At 47.3% G+C, this 21,511-nt stretch overlaps 1 protein-coding gene across 1 annotated transcript; it reads right to left on the reverse strand.

Annotated features, from left to right (window-relative positions):
• Window positions 1-1,938: 1,938 nt before the first annotated feature.
• On the reverse strand, window positions 1,939-17,069 carry ALX3 (ALX homeobox 3). Its single transcript, XM_031967243.1, has 4 exons — window positions 14,910-17,069; window positions 7,242-7,558; window positions 5,755-5,883; window positions 1,939-2,583 (listed from the first exon to the last, which is right to left on the reverse strand). Exons 1-4 carry the CDS (start codon window positions 15,163-15,165, stop codon window positions 2,275-2,277), a joined length of 1,011 nt encoding a protein of 336 aa, XP_031823103.1. The 5' UTR covers window positions 15,166-17,069; the 3' UTR covers window positions 1,939-2,274.
• Between the last annotated feature and the right edge of the window lie 4,442 nt (window positions 17,070-21,511).

Genomic DNA, 21,511 nt, shown 5'->3' on the forward strand with positions numbered 1-21,511 from the left:
GGAGTGCCATCTGGGTCTCTCTTTAGAGCAAGACATTGGGGCCTGGACCAGGAGTCCCTGAAAAAAGAATTGAGAAATATGTATGTGTCTGGGGAAAAGACTATCAGAAAATGATTAGGGACTAGTCAGGAAGCCTTGACTCTGTTTCCAGGTCCAATAACTATTAGCAAGAGGCCCAGATTTTATCATCTCTTTAAGTTTCAATAGCCTACAACTCTGGCTTCATAGTCTCACTGTGGAAGGGGGTACGGATGGTATTCTGCATGGGAAAGAGGGACAAGCAAGGGACGGCTACTTCCCACATGATGGTGTCTTGACATCCCATACTAAGGCATCAGAAATCAGTCCCCTCTTTAAAAAAAAAAAAAAAAAAAAAAAAGGAAAAAAAGAAAGCCCTTTATTGTTTATGACAATGACAAAAACTTTGCGGATGTAGTTTTTACAAAATAGGGTGGTTAGAATATCATGGGATCAACATTTATTTGGTGTCCCCTGATGGAGAGACTACGGAGGAATTGGGTCATAGCTCTTTTTTACTGAGGAGCCAACCAATGGTTCCAGGGTTTGGGAGGAGGGGGTTTGGGAACCATTGGTGTTTCCATGACAATAGCCTGGCACAGCTCTGTGATGGCTCTGGACCTACACCATGGGAAGGCTCACCAAAATTGCCATATTTGGTGATTTCCCTTGGAATTTCAGTTCCTTGGGGAACCAGGGGATGATTCCATAGACTAATGGGGAAAGGGGGTCCAAGAATGGAGGGGGTGTAGGGTCCAGAGGAAGAACCTCCCCAAATAATACATCTATTCCTCTGGGAGGGAGCAGAGTTCAAGGGCTTTGAGAGTGGGGATAAGGAAAACCCAACACCATGAAATTCTCTTCATCCTTGAAGATTTTCATGCTGTGGTTCCCACTCTATTGACTAAGGATTTGGACTAGGACATCACGCCTTTGAGCCCTGTCAGTCATCTCAGCTGCCTTCCCACTCCCATCCCATCCCATTTAACAGGTTCCCCCTTACTCCCTCTTCTGCTGTTGGTTGGGAATGAGGATAAGAAACATTTTGAAGTGGAAAATGGTTAAAATCTCTTTCAACAGAATAGTAGCATTAAAAGCCCCAAAGAAGGCCTGGATTCAAATCCCAGCTCTTTCTCTTATTAACTCTTATCTATAGAACCAAGGATTGTCCAAAGGACTTCCACTATGGTCCCTACCCCCATCAGAAAACATGGAACACATCGACCTGGCCTCCTCTCATTTAGCACCTTTCTTACTGGGTAATAAGAGTAGGAGGGTCACTCAGGAGGACATATGGGAAAGCACTTAGAAAAGGGCATCAGTCCTCAGTATCATTGCCATTGTCACTGGCACAGTTGGGGCCACTTTGGTACTAGTCTGGCTGGCTGCCTTTTATAATGCTGTCCCCCAACGGAAGCTCCATGGCATTCTGTAGCATTCACCAACCCAGCTCTTACTCATCTACCTGGGGCCCCACTGCTATCCCGAGCCAGGACTCCCTGAATCTGGGAAGCTGCAGATTGAATGAGAAAGAGCCTCAAGGGAGGAAGAGCAGCTGTTTCCCAAATCTCTCGCAACCCCAAGGATGGGGAGCAGATTAGAAAAAGGGCTAAGAGGTGCAGGTGGCTATTGAAGTACCCAGGCAGTGGAAAACTCCAATCCTCTGCAGAGATACTGGGAAGGAAAGAAAAAAAGAAGAAAGGAAGGGAGGGAGAGAGGAAGGAAGGAAGGAAGGAAGGAAGGAAGGAAGGAAGGAAGGAAGGAAGGAAGGAAGGAAGGAAGGAAGGAAGGAAGGAAGGAAGGAAGGGAAGGAAGAAGGGAAGAGGGAAGAAAAAGGAAGGAAGGGAGAGGAATGGAAGGAAAAAGGAAAAATAAGAGGAAAAAGGAAAGGAAGAAAAGGAGGGAGGGAGGAGGGAAAAAAGGAATGAAGGAAGAAGAATGGAAGGAGAAAAAAGAAGGGAGGATAAGAGGGAAAGGAAAGGAAGGAAGGAAGGCAATTCCAGTCCATTGCTGGACTTGGGGTGGGCACAGCTGCTTTGGACCTCTGTGTGAGGGGTAGGGTGGGTGAGAGTGGCAGATGAGGGGTAGAGGATGTGCCCTCTCTGGTGTCTAAAAATTAATAGAGGCAGAAATGATCCCTCTCCTGTATATGGGACTTGGGGGGGGGGTAGATTAAGAATAAGGACTGGCTGCATCTGACGAGGAAGATCTTTAGGGCAGTCCAGGAGGAGGCAGTCCAGAATTGGGGTGACTCAATCACGTGGTCCAGTTGAGGAGGGTTGGCGGCTCTTTGGGCTTCATCCTCAGTGAGACCAGGCTGGGAGACTTGTAGTCACCATCAGGGGCTGTCTCAAAGCTGTGGCCCCCCAGAGCCGGGGAGAATCCGTGGATGGAATAGATGCCCGGAGGAGGTCCTGGGGAAGCTGGCACGCCCATAAAACCAGCCACATTGCTGTGGGAATGGGAGTACGGTGACGTGCACGGGGAGGGAATCCCCTCTGGGGGCATCAGACAGGGGCCTCCGGGGCTCCCGGAGCCTGGACTGGGCCACAGGTTGCTCTGCAGCTGCAACGAGAGGTGAGCAGTATGTTAGCAAGTCAAAGCCCGAGTATTTAGCACATAGTAAGGTATTGGTTGATTCTTTTAAGTACACAACATTACAGGATAGGCTCTGGAGAGGGACAAAACCGCAGGTATCCCCTCCTTTCCCCTCAAATCCAAGGTCTTCCCAGTCCTTTCCGCCACTCACTACCCACCACCTGTGAGATTACTTGCTAATTAATGTAGCAGAGTCCCTGGGCAGCTGAGTCACAAAGTGGACAGAGTTCAGGCCTGGAGTCAGGAAGGCCTGAATTCAAATCTGGATTCAGATACTTACTAGCTGGGTGACCCTAGGTAAACCACTTAACCACTGCTTGCCTCAGTTTCCCCATCTGTAAAATCAGGGTGCTAATAGCAAAGTTATTGTGAGGATCAAATGAGACAACAATTATAAAGTACTTAGTCCGATCCAGCCTCAGACACTTTACCAGCTGTGTGAACCTGCCTAAGTCACTTTACTTTGTTTGTCTCAGTTTCCTCATCTGTAAAATGAACTGGAGAAGAAAATGGCAAACCACCCAAATGGGGTCATAAATGGAGTTGGACCAGACTGAAAATAACTGAACAACCATCTCCTCATTGTACAACTGAGGCAGAGTGGTTCAGTGCCCAGTCATACACAGAATATCCATCTGAGTTAGGATTCGAACTCAGGAAAGTAAGGATCTCTATCCACTTGGCCACTCCCTCCTTATCTAGTGTCCTCTCCTCCACTCCCAAAAAAACAATCAGCTCTTTAGGGAGAAATAAAACTGGGCTCCAGGACAAGGATGGTCAAAGAATAAAGTGGGTTAGCCCACACACTGTGGGGAAGCAGCTTGCCAGAGCCTTGGGAAAAAGAGGAGGGTTCCAGATGATCATCTGAATGGACTCTTCAATATCACTCCCACATCCTGACCTCCTAAGAGATGGAGGTGGAATGGAGTGAGGAGGCAGGAAGGGGAAAAGTGAAATCATAATGTCCTCACCCCACTTCCACCTTGGTCCCTGGGCCACTTGAGAGCCTAGGAAAAAGGACAAGAGAACCAGGGCTATCCCTTGCTTTCCCTGAATCTCAGTTTCCTCATCTGTAAGTAGGGTTAACAAGGTATACATTACCAACCTCTCAGGGCTGTTGGGTGGAAAACACTTAAAACAAAATGCGAGTCCTATTATAATTGTTGTCATCACTCAGCTCCTGGCTGAAAGTGTGGTGAATGTATTATTCAATTTAACAAACATTTATTTTGGGGGGGGATTTGAGGGGGACAGTACTAACAACTAGGGAAATCAAGGAAGACTTGACATTGAAGGAAACCTTTGTCTCTGATTGTCAATGGGCTAAGAGGACTGAGGATTCCTCTGAAAGGATTTATTCTTATTTTTCCATTGAAGGTGATAAAAAAAAAAAAAAATTGCCTTGCCCCTGTGTGAATTAGGAAGAGGAATTGGTGGAAAGTGAGAGGGGGAAAGTCTTTATATAATCTTCTGGGTTGTTGTACTGAATGGTCATAATGATCTTTATTTAAGGATTTAATTTTAAAGCTTCTATGTCCTCTGGCTGATTCTTTCAGGTGATTCTATAGGAAGTAAAATATGAAAATAGCAAGTGATTGGCCAGGAGTCAGGAAGGAATAATAGACTTGATGAATGGGTTTTTCTATGGCCTCCATATCAGCCGGGGGAGAAAGGGGGAAAAGAAGCGGTGATGAAAGGTGTTCTAGGGCACTCTCTCTATCTTTACTCTGCCATCTTGGCCCTGTTCCCCCACTCTCTCTTTCAGGAGCCACAAAAGAAATATTCTCTTCTTTCCCTTCCTCACACCCCCCATGTTATAGGACCCTGGAGAACGCCAGGATTCCCTAGAACTTAAGAAACCTTGACTGTTCCTCAATCTAGGAATGAAAATTGATTTTAAAAATATATTTATGTACATCTCATGACCTTACCCTAGTGGGCTATTTATGAATTCACATATTATTTTCTATTTCACTGTAAATCTAATCTAGGAAATACAATATTCTGTAGAATATGCAAAGAAAGGGGGATGGGAGCTGGAACTGCATTACAGGGAAGTAGGTGCAGTAGAAATAAATGCTCAAAAAGCACAAAATCTTAGAGTAAGAAAGGACCGTGGACAAATTTCTTAATCCCTTTGAACCTCAGTTTCCTTTTCTGTAAAAAAAGTGGTTGTATGTTTCCAACAAGGAAAAAAAATCCCTTCTATCACATATTTGACAAGTGGTCACTTAGCTTCTTCCAGCAAAAGTCCATAAAGCAAAGCTGGCTGGGGGTGGAGAGTAGGATGGAGAACCCGTCTGTAATCTCCTAAACTGCCCATTCCACTTTTGGAAAGGAAGTTCTATCCCATATCTACCTCTCCATCTTCCACAAGTTGTTGGTGGTTCTCCCTCTGGAGCCAAGCAGAGTATACAAGGCGGTCCTTCTAATACTTGAAGGCAGCTATCACGACCAGTCCCCTTCTCTCCCCTAACCCCTCCCCCCCCATCCCTGATCTTCTCTTTTCTGGCTTTAAGCATCTCTACTTCCTTCAATCAAAAAAGCTACAAAACCTGTTAGAATGCTGTCCAGCATTTCCCCCAGCAGATAGTGGAGGAAAAAGGACCCCAACATTACTTCTCTTCCAGAGCTGAGACTAACACTGTGAGCTGACAGCCACTTAGGGCCCAACCCAAAGGGAAGGGACACTTTCTAACATCGCCCTTTATAAATACACATATTTCAACGCTGGGAAATTCCACCCTATCTGGAGTGTGCCTATTTATTTTGTGTCCATTCAGTTCTACATGTTATGATGAAGGCTCCGAATCTCTAGTGTACAGTGGTGAACAAGGGATGAGTCAATTTTAACATCTTGCCTAGGTTCTTTGCCCCTATTCTGCTATTATTTTTTCCTGGTTGGCAGAGGGACTTTCGCTTGACTTTCCCTTTTTCCTTCCCTCGTTCTTCTTCCTTTCCTTTCCTGTCCTTCATATTTAATTACAGGTACCCATCTCTGCCAAACCCCCATGGAAGTACTGAACCTTAGAAAGAGTCAAAATTTAGCGAGATAGATAGGCTTGGGTAGGAGGAGAAGGGGGGCAGGGCTGTAGAATATCCTAAGGTCCCAGAGACTCTCTCTGTCCTCCACCTTACCTGGGGATAGCTGTCTGTCCGGGGTAGCACTGAAATGTCATAGGTGGCTGTGAAGGGGTTCCTCACCTCCTGGATCTTCCCATATCTCTCCCGTTTCCTCCATTTAGCTCTTCGGTTCTGGAACCAGACCTTTGGGGGGAGGGAAGAGGAGGAGGAGAGAGGAAAGAGGGGAAGGTCCCCTAGTGAAGCAGCCAATTGGGAAGGGGGTATAGGCTCCATGCGATTCCAGAGCCAGCTTTGAAGGGAGGAGAGCCCAGAGGCAAACAGCCAGAATGAAGACCCAGAGAAGACAGAGTGGGAGGTGGGTGTGTCCTCCTGTGGTCTGGGACTACAGGGGATAATAAATCTATGAACCACTCACAAGCCTGTAAGTAAGGGACCTGGAGACGTCCAAGCTAGAGGGGTTTTATTAGTCTCCTCCAGACTTGACTCATTGTTCTAAATGTTTCTCCAGATCCTGGTGTGAAGATTGCTAATCCTTCTCTCCCTCCTTTCTTTCTTCCCTTCCTCCCTCCCTTTTTCCCTCCCTCTTTTTCTCTCTCTGTCTCTGTTAATGTCTTTGTCTCCCTGTCTCCCTGTCCCCCTCCCATCTCTCTGTCTCTGTCTCTTTCTCTTTCTCTCTCTCTCTCTCTCTCTCTCTCTCACACACACACACACACACACACACACACACACACACACACACACTCTTCTCTCTCTGTCTCCCTATTTTCCGTGTCTCTGTCTGTGTTGCTCTTCTCTTACCCCTCCTGAGTCTGGCAGTAGCTTCGTGGCACTAAGAGCTTTGCCCTGCCTAGTTGTCTCTGTGGCACTGGAACTTCTTAATACAGAAGTGATTCCCTGACTATTCTCACTCCAGCTCTATTTTGGAGGTGCTTAGGGAAGCCCGGGTGACATCTTCCTCTTATGAACAAGATGTAGCTTTGGAATATCATTTCTTATTCATTGCCATAGTTTCAGGCTCTGTCTTCCCGTACTCTCTAACTCTTTCCTTTTCCCAGATCTTGGCCCTAGGATTTCTAGTTCCTCCCAGAAGTCTATCCAAGAAATTAGACCAAATCCTGGGGGCTGAATCATTGGAAATGGGAAATCAGGTCAACCAGATTTGTTATGCTTGGGTCCTTGCAAAAGTCAAGAAACCAGTGAGAGTGACAGTGTAAGAGCCTCCTGTCCCTTGGAACCTCACTATTCCATGCAACTGCTTCTCGGTGGAACATGAACCCCTCTTCTACTCGCTTCTTCTCCCCGCCTCCAAACAGCCAGACTTCTCAGTTTAGGTACCTGAGTATCTTACCACAACCCAGTCACATCCCCTAAAAGAGTTTCCTCTGACGTCCAATGCCCCAGAGATGTCACCCATACCTATGTGATCGTCCTTTGGCCCACCCTTGATCTTCACCCCTCGGTGTCTCCCATCTCCTGCTCTTTAAAAATAAGGGATTCCAAGCAGGCAGTGACAGGAAGACAGGTGACTTGAGTCTCCTCACCTGTACCCGGGCCTCAGTCAGGTCGGTCCTGAGGGCCAGCTGTTCTCTTGCATACACATCAGGGTAATGGGTCTTCTGGAAAACCTTCTCCAGCTCTTCCAGCTGGAAGGTGCTGAACGTGGTTCGGTTCCTCCGTTTTTTGTTTTTGCTCTTGGGTAGTTCCATTGAGTCAGTGAGCTGGGGACTCAGAGGTCCCCGAAGCCTGGCCAGGCAGGGTGCTGGGGAACCTCTTAGCTCTGGAGGTCCCTCCAAGGGGCCCCCTGGACAGTCTAGAGGCAGTGGGGGGAAGCTGGTGACTTTGGAGACCTTCTCTTCCACTGTAATGGAAAACACAAAGGGAGGGATGGAAAGGGGACTCTGGGGTTTTGTGGGTGGAATGGGGGGGGGGGGATATTGACGTCTCCTGGCTCCACCTCCCCCTCCCTCCTCAATAGGCGCCTGGCATTCTGGAGGACTGCCTGTGGAGGGGGCCCTGGGGAGCCATGGCTCTGTGGTCTAGGCAAAAGTAAAACAGAACAGGGAACAGGTCCTAGACGGTCTGGGAGTCCAGGGAGAGGCACCAAGATGTGCCTCAGGGAAATGTTCCATGCGGATGTCTCTTACAGGGTGCCAGGTCTGATGCTTATGTCTGGGAATGGCCACCCTGGGCAGGAGGTTGGTGAGCGAAAGGAGTGGCCCATGAATTGTTCTCCCCCACCCCCCGACCTTTGCCTAGAAACAAATGCCTGATTTCAAGCAATCTTATTTCTCATCCCCTGGCAATCCATTCTTCATTATGACCAGGGACCCCCCAAAACCCGAAGGACAAACTCTGAGCTTTAACTCTTAGGATTAACTCAACATCTCAAGCTAAAACAGAAGATTCTGCCTTAAGGAATGAAGTTTCCAAGAGTGTTTCTCCCTGTCCAATCCCCGTCCTAATCCTTGGATCTTGTTGACTAAATTAAAAACCGGGGTTCTCTCTTCACTGAAATACAGCTCAACAGAAATGGAACCTCTGAGGAGAAGAGTCAGTGAAGGGGATTCCATTCCAAATGATTCCAGAAGTCCTGATGTACCCATCATAGAAAGGAAGTTACAAACATTCAGGAAGTGTTAGAGATCATGAGAAGACCTACAATAAGGGGATAAATGGAACATAAAAGGGACACACTTGGGGACGAATGGAGGAATGATGGTAAAATCTCTTTCCTTTCCAGTCCCATTCCCTTTTCCCTCCTGTCTCCTTCCTTAGTTGGTCCAGCCTCTCCCCCACAACCCAAAAAGTAAAGAGCAAGGGGTAATCCATTTGCAGGCTGGGAACTGTTCCCAGCAGCCCCAATCTCAAATGTTAACTCCCTCTCTCTCAGGAAGCACTTGTGGAGATCTACCATATTCTGAGAATGGTGAAAAATAGGTCACAGCCGTCTCCTCCACTCACTCCCATGGACAACAGACCCCCCCTCCCAGCAGTACCCCATAAAGTTCCCCTCTCAGCTATCCCAAGAGAGTTATAGGAATAATGTACCACTCTCTTACTCTCACATCCCCCTTCCCTGTCACTGGCCCCATTCCCAGCAGGGGCTCATTCCCACCCCCCTCTGAGGTCCAGCAGAGAAAGGCAGTTTCCTGGGAATTTTGGTGACAAGATCACATAACCAGCCTCAGACTAGGAAATTAGGGAAAGCTCTAGGCAGAATTACCAGATTTTCCATTTGCTGGTTTCTTGTGTCCCCTTCCCCGATGGAACCATCATATAGGCAAACTGGAGCACATTTTTCTTAACATTGGCAGGCAAAACCTTTCTTAAGGACAAGCAGGAATCTGCCTGGGTGAATCAGAGTGACTTGTAGAATATGATTTTGGGGGCATAAGGGCAATGGAGAAGGTAGAGGGAGCAGCACTGGCTTAAAGGCACCAAATCTCAGTCTAGAGGTCTGATAACCAGGAGCAAGTGTTGAGACCTACTTTGGGGAGGTCTTGATCAGCAAGACAACAAAATTTCCTAGGCATAAGAATTTCATTAACAATCAGGGAATATGTGCAGAGGGGTAATGGCTTGGAAATGTATCTCCATTTCCTGGCAAAAACATGCAGACACCATGGTTTTGGGGCACTTAAAAAATAGAGCTTAGTGTGGGGATAGGGGACCCTCGTTCAAGGAGAATGTCTATTTTGGAGATCCATCAGGGCCCCCAGCTCCAGATGTATATACTGAAGGAGACCAAGGATTCATGTGAACTGTATTTCCTAATATGGGGCGGGGGAGTTGAGGAAAGATTTGATCTTGAAATAGAGATTGAAAAGATGGTTCTTTGGACAAAGAACCTCAAACTGTAGCTGCCTGAGGTGCTTATCCTTTCTATAAGTCCTTCTCAAAGAATCAAACCTCCTTTTTCTCATCACCTTTGGAGTTTTTGGAATTCCACTCAAACACAACACAGCTCACATAAGCTGTCTTAGGATCAGACAGCAAAGTTCTGGATGTATTGTACTCCCTCCAACTTTGAAAAAGGAGAAGATGGAACCAACTCTGGGACCTCTTATCAGCTCCTCTGTCAAGTGTGCAGGGAGAAAGGGGACTCAAGGTAGCATTTCTCAAGAGTTTTCCTCTGCTAATGCAGGGCAACCCAGGAAATTGTCTGTCTGGGAGCAGCCAGTGGGAGAATGAGGAAAGAAAAAAGAAAAAAAAAACTTATATAAAAGACTAGGGAGAAAAAGTTAGAAAAGAAGTGAAAAAAGATGTAAAAGACAAAAAGCTGACTTTATCGCATATAGTGGACACAGTAAGTGTGTGAACATGAAAAGGTTGGGGTGGAGAGAGAACGGTAGGAACAAAGAAGAAACCCTTGGGGACCGAATTCTATACTAAACCCATCCTACAACTCTGCAGCGTCCCAGCCGAAACTTAAGCACCCTTACTCTGTGCCCGTTTCCCCATAACGTCAATTCCAGACCCCTCTCTTTTCGGAAGGCACTTTAATGCATTTCTTTTCGTATACAGCAATTGGTGAGGGCAGTGTGATGGGTGAATGTTGCAAAGACGCAAATATAACCCTTTGGTGTAAGGGGGCAAAAGTCTTAACGAGGAGCACTTTTCGAAAATGGAACGAACTTCTAGGAGATCATGATAAGCCCTACAATAAGGGAGTAAATGAAATATAAAAGGGGCGCTTTTCGAAAATGGAATAAAGTAGGAGATCTTGATAAGACCTACAATAAAGGGGTAAATGGAACATAAAAGGGCACAGCTGGGGACAAATGGAGGAAGAGGGCAAAATCTCTTTTTCCGGTCCCATTCCCTTCTTCCTCATGTCGCCTTCCTTAGTCGGTCCAGCCTCTCCCCCACATTCCCCAAAAAGGAATGAGCAACGGGTAATCTCACTGGAGCTTTTGCAGCAAAAGTTGGATGGCTCCTCGCAGGGAGGCTGCAGAGGGGATTGTTGTGTGTCAGGTCCTGGTTAATTAGATTTTCTGAGGTCTCATGCTTTGCTTTGACTCTGGTGAGTTTCTTCCTACCTTCTGAACTAAGCCGCCCGCTTGCAACCCCGCACTAACCGAGGAGAGTACGAGGAAAGCAGGTCGAAGAGATGGGGAAAGCGGAAAAGCCGCAGGAGTAGAAGGATGAGCACGGACTGAGCGGTGTGGAGGGGAATGCGGGGTTCAGGGACTGGAGGGCCAGGAGCTCAGACAGGGACTGGAAAGCGGACCACAGAGTCAGCCTCGGTGCGTTTTAGGGCAGTGGAAACACATAATCTGAAACGAGGGGACATGCTCCTGGAGTGCGGGGCTGAAGGGAAGCCGGAACAGGGAGCCGGCTCGGGATGGGGTGCCCAAGAAAGACAGCGAAGATCGCACACAGGGTGCGAGCCATGGGAAGAAGGTGCGGGTGGAAGGTGATGCTCGTGGAGCAGCTCTGGGAAGGAGAGGACGCAGTTCTGGGATTGTGAGGTCTGCTTGTTTTTAATCCCTCAAAGAGGCCAGGCTAACTTTTTTGCGCCTCTCCGCCCCTCTCCCCACCGCCTGGTGCTACCCTAAGCCGAGAGGGCTCTCTTTTCTCTGTGGCTTTCCTCACTTACTCCTCTGCCCTGCAAACCCCAACTGGGCAGTACGATCTTGTGGGTTTCTGAGGAGGAAGGCGCCGGGGCGCTTGCAGGAGGCTGCCTGAGCCTGGGCTCCGGGCTGGAAAGAGAGACCTGGAAGAGGGACGAGGCGGAGAAAAGCCGAAGCAAGATGTTCATAGAGCTGGCCACTTTCAGGGGGTCCATCAACTTGGATTGAGAAAAAAAAATTGCCTCTTTATTTTCACTGATCTTAGCATTTACTTAAATTATTTTGAAATGATATTCTGGGGGAGGAAGGGAGATTGGGTGGAGTTCTACCACAAAGAAAAGGTTAGAACTCATGCTTTAGAGGGAGGCCCGTGTTCCTTGCGCTGAGAGATAACTAGTCCCCAGAGTTGGGCCAGCTTTTTACCCACCCGCCGGGGCCCGAGGCCCAGGCTGGGAAGAAGAACAAACTGAACATTTACAGATTAATCTGGTTCGGCCCGGAATGCATCTTCCAGCTCTGGATTCGATTCCAGTCCCGAATCCTGAAAGTCCAGAGCTCCGAGCTCGGAACTGGAAGGCCGGGCCGCAGAAGAGGCTTAAAGGTCCCTGGCCCGACTTCACTCACCTTTTAGTTCTCAAACGAATCCCATAAAGTAGGCAAAGTTCCCTTCCCCTCCTGCAGAGCCTCAGACAGAGAGGATCCGAGACCCGGTGGAGAAAATCAGAGCCAGAAGTAGGATCCGAGGCTAGACCAGAGAGGGGAGTAGAAAGAAGGGGAAAATATACCCGGGAACGGGAGAAGCAGGAAGAAGCGGCCGCGAGCGGAGGCGGAGTGGAGCCGTGGCATTTTTTCTGGAAAAATTAACCCGATTTGTAAAGACACCGATCGGGCCAGATGGAGAGCAGCTGCACAATTACTGGTCTGAACTGGAAATGTTTCGAACCCGTTATTAAAAGCTCGGGAAATGAGCTGGCTTTTCCCATTTCTCTCCACCACTGGGCAGCTGGACTGGGCTCCACAACAGCTGCCGCCGCCGCAGTGCCGCGCTAGCCCCCGAGCATTCGAATCAGCGACTGGTCCTTTGCCTCCCTAACTGCGGGCTCCGGGCTCCGGACTCCTGCGGGTCGGCGTCCAAACCGTCCACTCGGCCTCGGAAAGAGAGTTCTCCTCTGCAGCGTCTCGGAATTGTCCGAGGCCATCCTCGGCTTCCCAATATTTCGATCTTTTTCTCTTCCATCTTTCTTTGAAATAGTCCTTTCTTGCTCCCTTCCTTAAGCGCTAAGGATAGCCCCGGTGGTTTCTTTCCTTTCTGATTCTTTTTTATTTTGTTCTTTCGTTCTTCTTTTCTTTTCATCCTTCACGCATCTTCTCTATTCATCTTTCTTTCGTTCTCTATTCATCTCCTCCTCTCTTCTTCCCGTTTCTTTCGTTCTTTCGTTTGCTTCTTTTTTTCCCCCTCTCCCGCTTTGTGTCTTTTCCTTCCGTTACAGCTGTTTTCTCTTAATTTTCTTATCTCTCTTGTTTTCCTTTCATTTCCTCTTTCTTCCTCTGGAAAAAAAATTTTTTTTTTTGCCAACAGTCTCGGCATTCGCTGCGTTTCCGATATCTTTCTTTTGCTTGTTTCAATTTTCGTTTTTGCGTCAACGCTTCCAATCTCTTCTCATCCTCGCTGTTCGACATTGATTTTTCTAACCAATCCTCCCTCCGCCTTTTCCTGCTTGTTCCAGTGGCTCAGGTCTTTGAGACGCTCAGGTGTTGCCAGTGGCCACAGCGTTGTTCCCTTTTTTCCTGGCCCTTCCTTGACCCTGTATCACCTACATAAAGGGTAAGTGCTCCCCAGACCGAAGAGCTGCGGGAACGCCGACCTCGGAGGCCAAGCAGGCAGCCCTGTTGAGGGTAATGAAGGATGGAAAGCGGGGGAGGGGAATTCCTGGGTTCTCCGGGCCCCCCACCTCTCTCGGTTGTGCCAAGCGAGGTTTTACCACCCCAGGGCAGGCCGCTGTACCTGTTCCACCTCTCCTGTTTACAAAGCAGGCGGCCCCTCTGTCTGCTCCGGGATCTGAGGAGCCAGACCAACTGCTTCTCATTAAGTCCCAACTGTGGTTTTTATCAGGAGAACCACTTTTCAAAGAACACAGACATGAAGGACCGACGAGTCAATCATTTCCTACAGCTGACCCCCAGCCCCCTTCTCCTCTCTTGCGCCCAGCCCAACATGGGGAAAGGAAGCAAAGACTAAGGCCAGGGGATGGATGGCTGGCGGGCTGGGGACCTGCATAGGCCTGGGAGTTTAGCTCGAGGCTGGCAGCTCACACTGGTTGGGCCACAAGTTCTAGGGGAGGAGGACGCTCTTCGAGGGCCTTCTCCTTTTTTATGGTTGGCAGCAGGCAGTTTTGAGATCCAGGCCTCATTGACTCCTTCGGCAAAGAGCAAAAGATAGATAGGAGTTATCGAAGAGGGTGTGCTGAGATCCAACGTGCAGATGGGCACCGAAGGGGATACAGAGAAGACTAGGGCTCAGCCGAGGGTTGTATGGGTCAGATTTCCCTGGGCCCTGAGCTCACAGAGCTGAAAACTCTGATGCTAGAGGCACCAGTGGGGTTTTTTGTTGCTACGTGGTGCTTTCTACTCGACCTAGATATGATCCCTCAAGCTGTGTCCATAGCCTTCTCAGCTTCAAGAAAAGGTCGACTTCCCAGGAAAGAGCAAGCGGTTAACCTAGAAAGAACTCGAGAACCCAAGTATCCCGAAAAGGAACCCTCTATCCAATTCGGGAAACCCGGGCCCTGGACCTAGACAGAATTGAAAATAGAAACGGCAAGACTCTTAGTGACTCTAACTTCGGCGAGTCAGTATTCGAACAGTTAGAGGAAAAAACAAACCAAAAAACCCATCCATATTATAAATGAGGATAGTCGAATGACCGGCTGGACAATTGCCCTAGAAGCCAAGTCGCTATTTGTTTAAGGAGCCAGGCCCTTCTGATACTGGCCAGGGGAAAAGAAATCAAGACAGTGGAGAAGGAACCTGAGGACTAGTCGGGTCCCCAGCTGAAAGAAGGCTTATGAAGGAAAGCCGGAGCTGAGAACCAGAAGAGAGGCCGAGACACAAAAGACCGGCTCCCTTAGGCCGGGTCATCTCGCGCCGGGCTGGGCTGGGCTGCAATGATCAGGACCAGTCAAGTCCAGAGATCTCGGGCGGCTTGCACTCTGCTCCCCACCCCAGCCCAGTAGTCTCGCTCAGTCTGCCCGCCACAATCATCCCCTCGGGCGGCTTTCTCCAGCAGCCCCAATCTCCCCCTCTTCGCCCTTAAAGCTCCCCACCAGCCCCAGGGCAGCAGATTTCGGTTCCCTGGCCAGGCTTTCCCGGAGCCAGGTTCAGACGGTTGCGGAGGGCGAGGGAATGCCAACAAAACTCTCGGGGTGGCTCTGAATCGGAATCTGAACGGGGAGAAAATGGGAGAGATTTCCAGAGCTGAGGAAAGAGAGAAATGGAAGGGAGGGCCCTGTGTGCGGAGAGAGGGACCCCGAGTCCCCAGCCTCCTCGCTGCTCCGAGAGTCCGCAGAACTTAGCCCGGCATCCCCGAGTCTGTCTCCGTCTGTTCCCTGCCCGACCGTAGCCTCCCACCAGCGTTACCTTCCGCAGGGGCCTCGTAAAAGCGCCTGCCGTTGAGGGTCGGCCCAGTCCCGGGTTCCTGCAGGTACTTGGCGGGGGGCTTGGCCGCCTCCGGGGAATAGGGCTCCAGGGTTCCGCAGGTCGTCGCGTAGCGAGCAATTCGGGGCCCGGGCAGTGGAGCTGGGTGCAGGTGAGGCGGGGGTCCTGGGGGTTTGTCGGCCCCCGCTGGGTAAGCTCCGGGACCCGCTCCATAAGGCAGGCAGCGCTCGGGCTCCATGCAGGCCTCCTGGGGGCCCGGGCCTGGGGCCGGGGAGCCTGTGCACTTACGCGGGGACGGGCTGCCAGGCCGGCCGGCTCTGGGGCTCGCGCTGCCCTAGCGAGTTGTGCGCGCCAAGGGGGGAGGGACCTGGGAACTGGGCCCCGGAGACCCCGAGAGCGGCGCGCGCCGCGGGGGGGAGGGGGGGGCGGGGGACGGAGGGGAGGGGGTAGTGTTTCTCCTGACTTAATCCACTAACTATCCACGTCACGTGTGGCTGTGCCCCGCGCGGGGATTAACCCCTCTGAGGCCGGACACATCCTGCCCTGGCTACCCTGCGCCCGATTTTCCGAGGTAAGCTCAGTTTATGGGCGGAGAGTGAGAAGGACCGCAAGATCTTTACCCAGGTCCTAAGTGGACCCGGGAGCTGTGTACAGAAGGTGGGGCGGGAAGTATAGAGTGTAAGCTTGGTCCGGGAGGGTCCTTTTTCCTCCTGCCCCATCCCCGCCCCCATCCTCTGCCTAGTTGTCCAGCGCCGGTGGCAAGACAGCCTTCCAGCCGAGCCCAGGGCACCACGGGAGAACTTTGCTGACTGCTTGCTACAAGCCGCATCTTCCCCAAGAGCTGACCTCGGGATCTAAGGAGCTCTAGGACACCAGACGCAGGAAAACTGAAGAGTCCAATCGGTTCCTCACTTACACAATCACACAGAGTTCTAGGCAAGTGAGCGACTGTGCGAGGGCAAGACGTGTCTCTCTCATCATTTGCTTTCTCCTGCATCCCTGATAGGGTTAGTTAAGGGAAGCAAGCCTCCGTATCCCAGCCTTTTCGCAAAGGTCTCCTGTACTTTGAGATCCTTTGCTTCCCTGTGGAAGGAGAGCTGGGGGTATTCTGGGACTACCTCCTCTTCTAGACTACATATGATGGGAGCTGAGGCTGTGGAAAGAGCCCTGGATCGGGGTTCAGAGAATCCCAGTTTTTCCCATTTGCCTTGGAACAGGTGGAGAGAGCGAGCTTAGCGATTTCTTCGTTAGGGGAGCAAAATCACTCACTCCGGGGCCCACAAGGTCTGGAATTTTTGCCTATCCCTAAAGAAGAGGCCCTTGCCGAATGCTGAGACCTGTCTGCATCTCCCTCTCCTTTTGGAAGTGTTCAGGGTAAATGTGATCTAATTGTAACAAAGCAAGATCCTACCCGGAGTGCTGTCTTCACTGCAAGAATTAAGTGGGAAAAGCAGGTAGTGGTTTTGATTCTTCAGAAATTAAAAAATGAAAAGTTATGGATAACCAGGGCAACTGGGCATAAATCTTCTGGGGAAGCAATGACTTTATTGCTTCAACCCCCTTCCTGAAAGCTGGTTTAGAATGAAATATTCTAGTTTCAAGGCCACCAGAAACTAAAGGAAAGTGATGGGGAAACGGCAGGAATTGTTTCAGTTTGATTCTCATTTCTTAAAGAAAGTCAAATTTTGTCCTAGTGTGAACACCCCTCTCCCTCCACCCTCAGCCAGGATGTACATCAAGGCCAAATAGGAACCAGAAGTTTCTAGCCCCAATCTCGGTCATTAAGCTATTATTAAACATACCATGGCTTCTTTGAAGCCTTATTGGTTTAAACAGTAGGTTAGAGGAATTATCACTTTTAGAGCCCCTAATCACAGGACAGCAGACCCACCCTAACACTTGGAGCTGAGGCTTACTTGACAGTCAGACAGTTAGTCAATTAGCATTTATTAAATACATACTATGTACTAAGTTCAGGGAGACAATGAAAAGCAAAAGATAGTCCTTGTCCTTGCTTACAAGAAGCTCACAGAATGGAGAAGACAATCTGAAACATACAATGATGTACAAAAACACAATAGAATGAATTGGAGATAATGAACACAAGGAAAGCTTTAGTATCAGATTGGGGGTGGGGGTCATGATCATGGATGAGGATGAAGAGTATTCCAGGCATAAAAGACAATCAATGAAAATGCCCAGAGTCCTTAGATAAAGTATCTTATGCAAGAATAACTAGGAAGCCAGTGTTACTCGGAGGAGGAGAATAAAGTTTAAGAAGACTGGAAGGTAAGAGAGGATCATATTTTGAAGGGCTTTGGATGCCAAAATATTTTGTGTCTAGCATATTTGTCAAGGGATGGGAATGCCCATAGGCATTGAGGAGCCCATTAATTGAATGGAAGTGACATCATTGGACTGCACTTTAGGAAGAATAATTTGACAGCTGACTGGATGATGAATTGGAGTGGAGAGAGATTTGAATCGAGGAGACTAACTAGCAAGGTAATAACAATAGTCTAAGTTTGAGGTACCTGCACTAGGATGGTGGTGATGGCAGAAGAGAGTAGAGCATACAGAAATGTTAAGAAAGTAAAATAGAGAGGAAACACTTGATCACAGATTAGATTTGATGGGATGAGAGAGAGTGAGGAGTGTAGGATAATATTTAGACTCTGAACCTGCATAACCAGTAGGATGGCGATCAGTTATTACTCGTTAATAACAAAGTTCAGGAGGGGATTCAGAATTGGAATGGGAATTAAATTCTTTATCTGAATTTCTACTTATCCCTTACTAGAAGAAGTTCCATTTCTGGGTCCCAGGTGATCTTAATTCCTGGAATCCCACTGGACAACAAGCTTAAATGAACTATCTTATCCTTACTACAGGGCTTTGATCAAGGATGTGTAATAGAGCAGGCACTAGACGCCTCTTTAATAGAAGTATTTTTAAATTTACTAAGTCCCCATGAAAGGGCCAAATGGTGTGGTGAATAGAGCGACTGACCTTGGAAACTTGAGTTTGAGCCTTGTCTCTGACACATATTAACTGTGTGCCCAAGAGTGACCTACCCTCTTAGGGTACCCAGGCAAGTCCATAAGTTTTTGAACTCTACACCAATGGAATCAGAGGGCTGAAGAGGACAAAACATCCCTAGGGATGAAGGAGTTGAGACAGAAGAGAATAAATCATGAGGAATATAAAACATAGTTCATGCCCTTTAATGAGATTAAAGTTGAAGAGAAGAGGTTAATTTGCAAATGAAAACTAGTAGAAGACATGTACCCAAAGCTATGGCACAGGGAATAAGTGTTATAAACTATAAAGAGATGAGAGCTGGGTTCCATTTGTGAATTAGCTTACTAAAGCCAATTGGATGCTGGTTTGTTTCCCTATCTGGATCTAACATATTTGTCAAGGGATGGGAAGCTTCAAAATCCTAGACACTAGCAATCTTCCTTTCTCTCACCCCTTCTTTCCCCCCATCCCTCCACTCCCCTATGTTAAGCTATCATTTATCCTTTTTTTTTTCTTTAAATCTTTTAACACTAACTTGAGTGACGGGACCCAGGATTTGCTATTTAAATACAGACTTGGATGATCTATGTCTCACTGTCAACTCCCAACTTTCACTGTGCCTGTGTAGACATAGCTTTCAGTAACCAGATTAATAAAAGATTTAAATCCAGATGGTTATGAAACAAAATGAGTGGAGAATTTGCAAACTCTCTTAAAACTTTTCCCCACATCTGGCAATCTCGATTATAAAATATCTCAGGTGTTAGCCATTCCATTTAATTTGGTCTCTCGGCTTAGCAGACATGATACTCCAGCAGCTACTGACCCAGCCTCCATCGCTGCACCGTGGAAAGCTCAGATAGTGTGCAGTAAGAAGATATGTGAAGGGAGCTCAGATTCTGCCTTTAGGAGTCACTGGAGAAGTAAAGTCATCTGGTAATTAGGAGCAAGGACTTCTGGATTCTCTTTTCAACTCTGTCATTGATTTGTAGAATGATTCATTATTGTATAAAGGGAAGGGGCACAGGAGTGAAGGAGAGTTATTCATAGATGATGGGATTTAGAGCAAAGAGAGGCTTTTTGAGGTTTAGATCCTCTCCTTCAAAGCTTCTTAAGCTGTGGGTCGTGACCCTCTTTGGGGTCTCGTAACTGAATATGGGGGTCATGCAATTATGATTTATTATCAGTAAATGTTTGATTTGAACACATTTTATATACCTGTATACCCTGGGGTCACACAAAAAAATTCTCTGGTGAAAAAGGGACACGAGTGGAAAAAGTTTAAGAAGACTCCTCCTCATCAAGCACTCTGGCGTCAATTTTCCCCTCTGAAAAAGAATTCCATCCTTGGAATCCATCTCCTTAGAAAAAAAGGAACTCTTTTCTACTGAGTGCTTTGAGGTCTGTGGAAAGAGTCCTTCCAAAGAAGGTGATAATGATAACTGACATTTATGAAGCACTTTGAAGTTTGCAAAGCACTTTACAGAATACCTAACATTTATATAACACTTTCAGGTTTCTCAGATCTGCACATATATTATCTCATTTGCTCCTGATAAGAACTCTGGGAGGAAGATACTCTGTTGCACAGATAGGGAAACTGAGGCTGAGAGAAATTGAAAGACTTGCAAAGGATCATACAGCAAGAAACTTGAAGTCCACAGTTTTCCATCTCAAGAAATACATGGTATTGTTTGATGCCCAGTACCTCTGAACACTGGCATCAAGCTGAAAAACCAATCCTGTTCAAAGATTATTTCCTATTAGTGGCTCAGGGAGAATCGCAGGGAGCCTGTTAGAAGTGACTTCTTGTGCAGTCAGGTGGAAAAAGCTTCTTGGAGAAGAAAAACCATCAATTTAGCTCCCACATCAGTAACCATATATGGGTTTTCTTGTTTTCCTCTTCTCTCAATTCAGTTCTTCTTAATAAAAGACATAGTAAGTATTATTATTGAAATAATGATAATTATAGCTAGCACTTATTAAACACTTTAAGATACCATCTTCATCTTTTTTTAATCCAAGGGGATTGGTGCTATTATCATTCCTATTTTATAGATGAAGAAGTTAGAGGTCATGTAATTTGTTCAAGGACATATATAGCTAGTAAGTGTCTGGGACTGGATTTGGATTCAGGTTTTCCCAACTCCAGATCTGCTACTCTATCAAAGTCCCCTGAAAAGTAGGGGTTGGATATCCAGATCATTCAGACCACACAGTAAAACAATAGCAAAGAAACTTGGAGGAAAATGGGATTTCTTCCCATTGGAATTATCCAGATTGATCAACAAAATGGTCAAAACTTTATTCCTCAAAAGTAGAGAACTGTCTTTTGCCTTTTTTTGTATTCCTAGTGCTTACTTAGCACAGTGTCTAGCATTTAATAAATGTTCATTAATTGACTGACTCTGCTTATATCTCTCTTTTTTTATGCTGGAAAAAAAAACCAACTAGGAGTAGGGAGAAAATCTTCCAATACCAATGTATGGGGAATGCAACAGAATTTGGCTTCTGGGTCCCAGATTCACTTGCAATGTTGAAAAAATAATCCTAAGTTTCTGGGTTTTCTCCTTAACCTCCACTTTCCTTAATTTGCAACAGATGAAAATACATTCCTAAGTTTTTCTTTCCTTCAGATGAAGTGGGGGTGAGGGGTGAGTGGATTGATTAGAACAAGTAATCCAGGGTTTGCAATTCTCTGAGTTCTTAGTAAATTTCTAAAATAGTACCTGGAAAGGATGCACCCAGCCCCATCAGGTCATTTAGGGGTTTTGGCATTTTTTTGGAGATGATCCTGGAAAACCCTGCTTTGGGTTCCAGGTTTTCCTGGAACCAAATTTCCATTGATCTGGAAACACTGACTTGATCACTGAGATCTCTCACCTTAGAGCACTGGTTCTTGCTTGTTACTTCTGATCTTTCTCCCATCTTCTGCCACCTTTTCTGTCAAAGCATGTCTGGTGTGTCCAATTGGCCTGGGGGAGCCAGTTCCATAAATCAAACCTCAGCTCCCATCCTTGTGTGTGCTACTGGGACACGAATTCTGGTGGTATTTCATCCTAATAGCCCTTTTGTTGCCACGAATTACAGCTATAAATATGTCTATTTTTAGGGTTTATTCACAAGGAAATATGCAAAAAAGAATGCATTTGTAGGTACAAATGAATAATTAATTTTTTTTTACCTAGCAAATATGGAATGGTGTGCCCAACCTGCTAAGCTGGTTTCCAGTGAAATTTACATGGGTTTGATTTCACCAGAGCATGATGCCCTCTGCATTGACTTTTGGGTTCCCTGGGTTGGCATTCATTCCTTATTTTCCAATCCAAAGCCTCATTAAGGGTCCAGTGGCTTGGTTGCTCATATCCTTAAAGTAATCATTATCCTAAATAATTGCTCTGTTTTTTCTCATTTGAACAAAAAAATACTATACACCATACCACAGTAATTGAATGGATTGAGCACTGGACCTAGAGCCAGCAAGATCTGAATTCAAATACTTCCTCGGACTATTACTATATGTGATTTTGGACAAGTCGCTTAACTTCTGCCTGCCTCTGTTT

The sequence above is a fragment of the Sarcophilus harrisii genome, chromosome 4 (assembly GCF_902635505.1).
Source record: "Sarcophilus harrisii chromosome 4, mSarHar1.11, whole genome shotgun sequence".
Classification (NCBI taxonomy): Eukaryota; Metazoa; Chordata; class Mammalia; order Dasyuromorphia; family Dasyuridae; genus Sarcophilus; species Sarcophilus harrisii.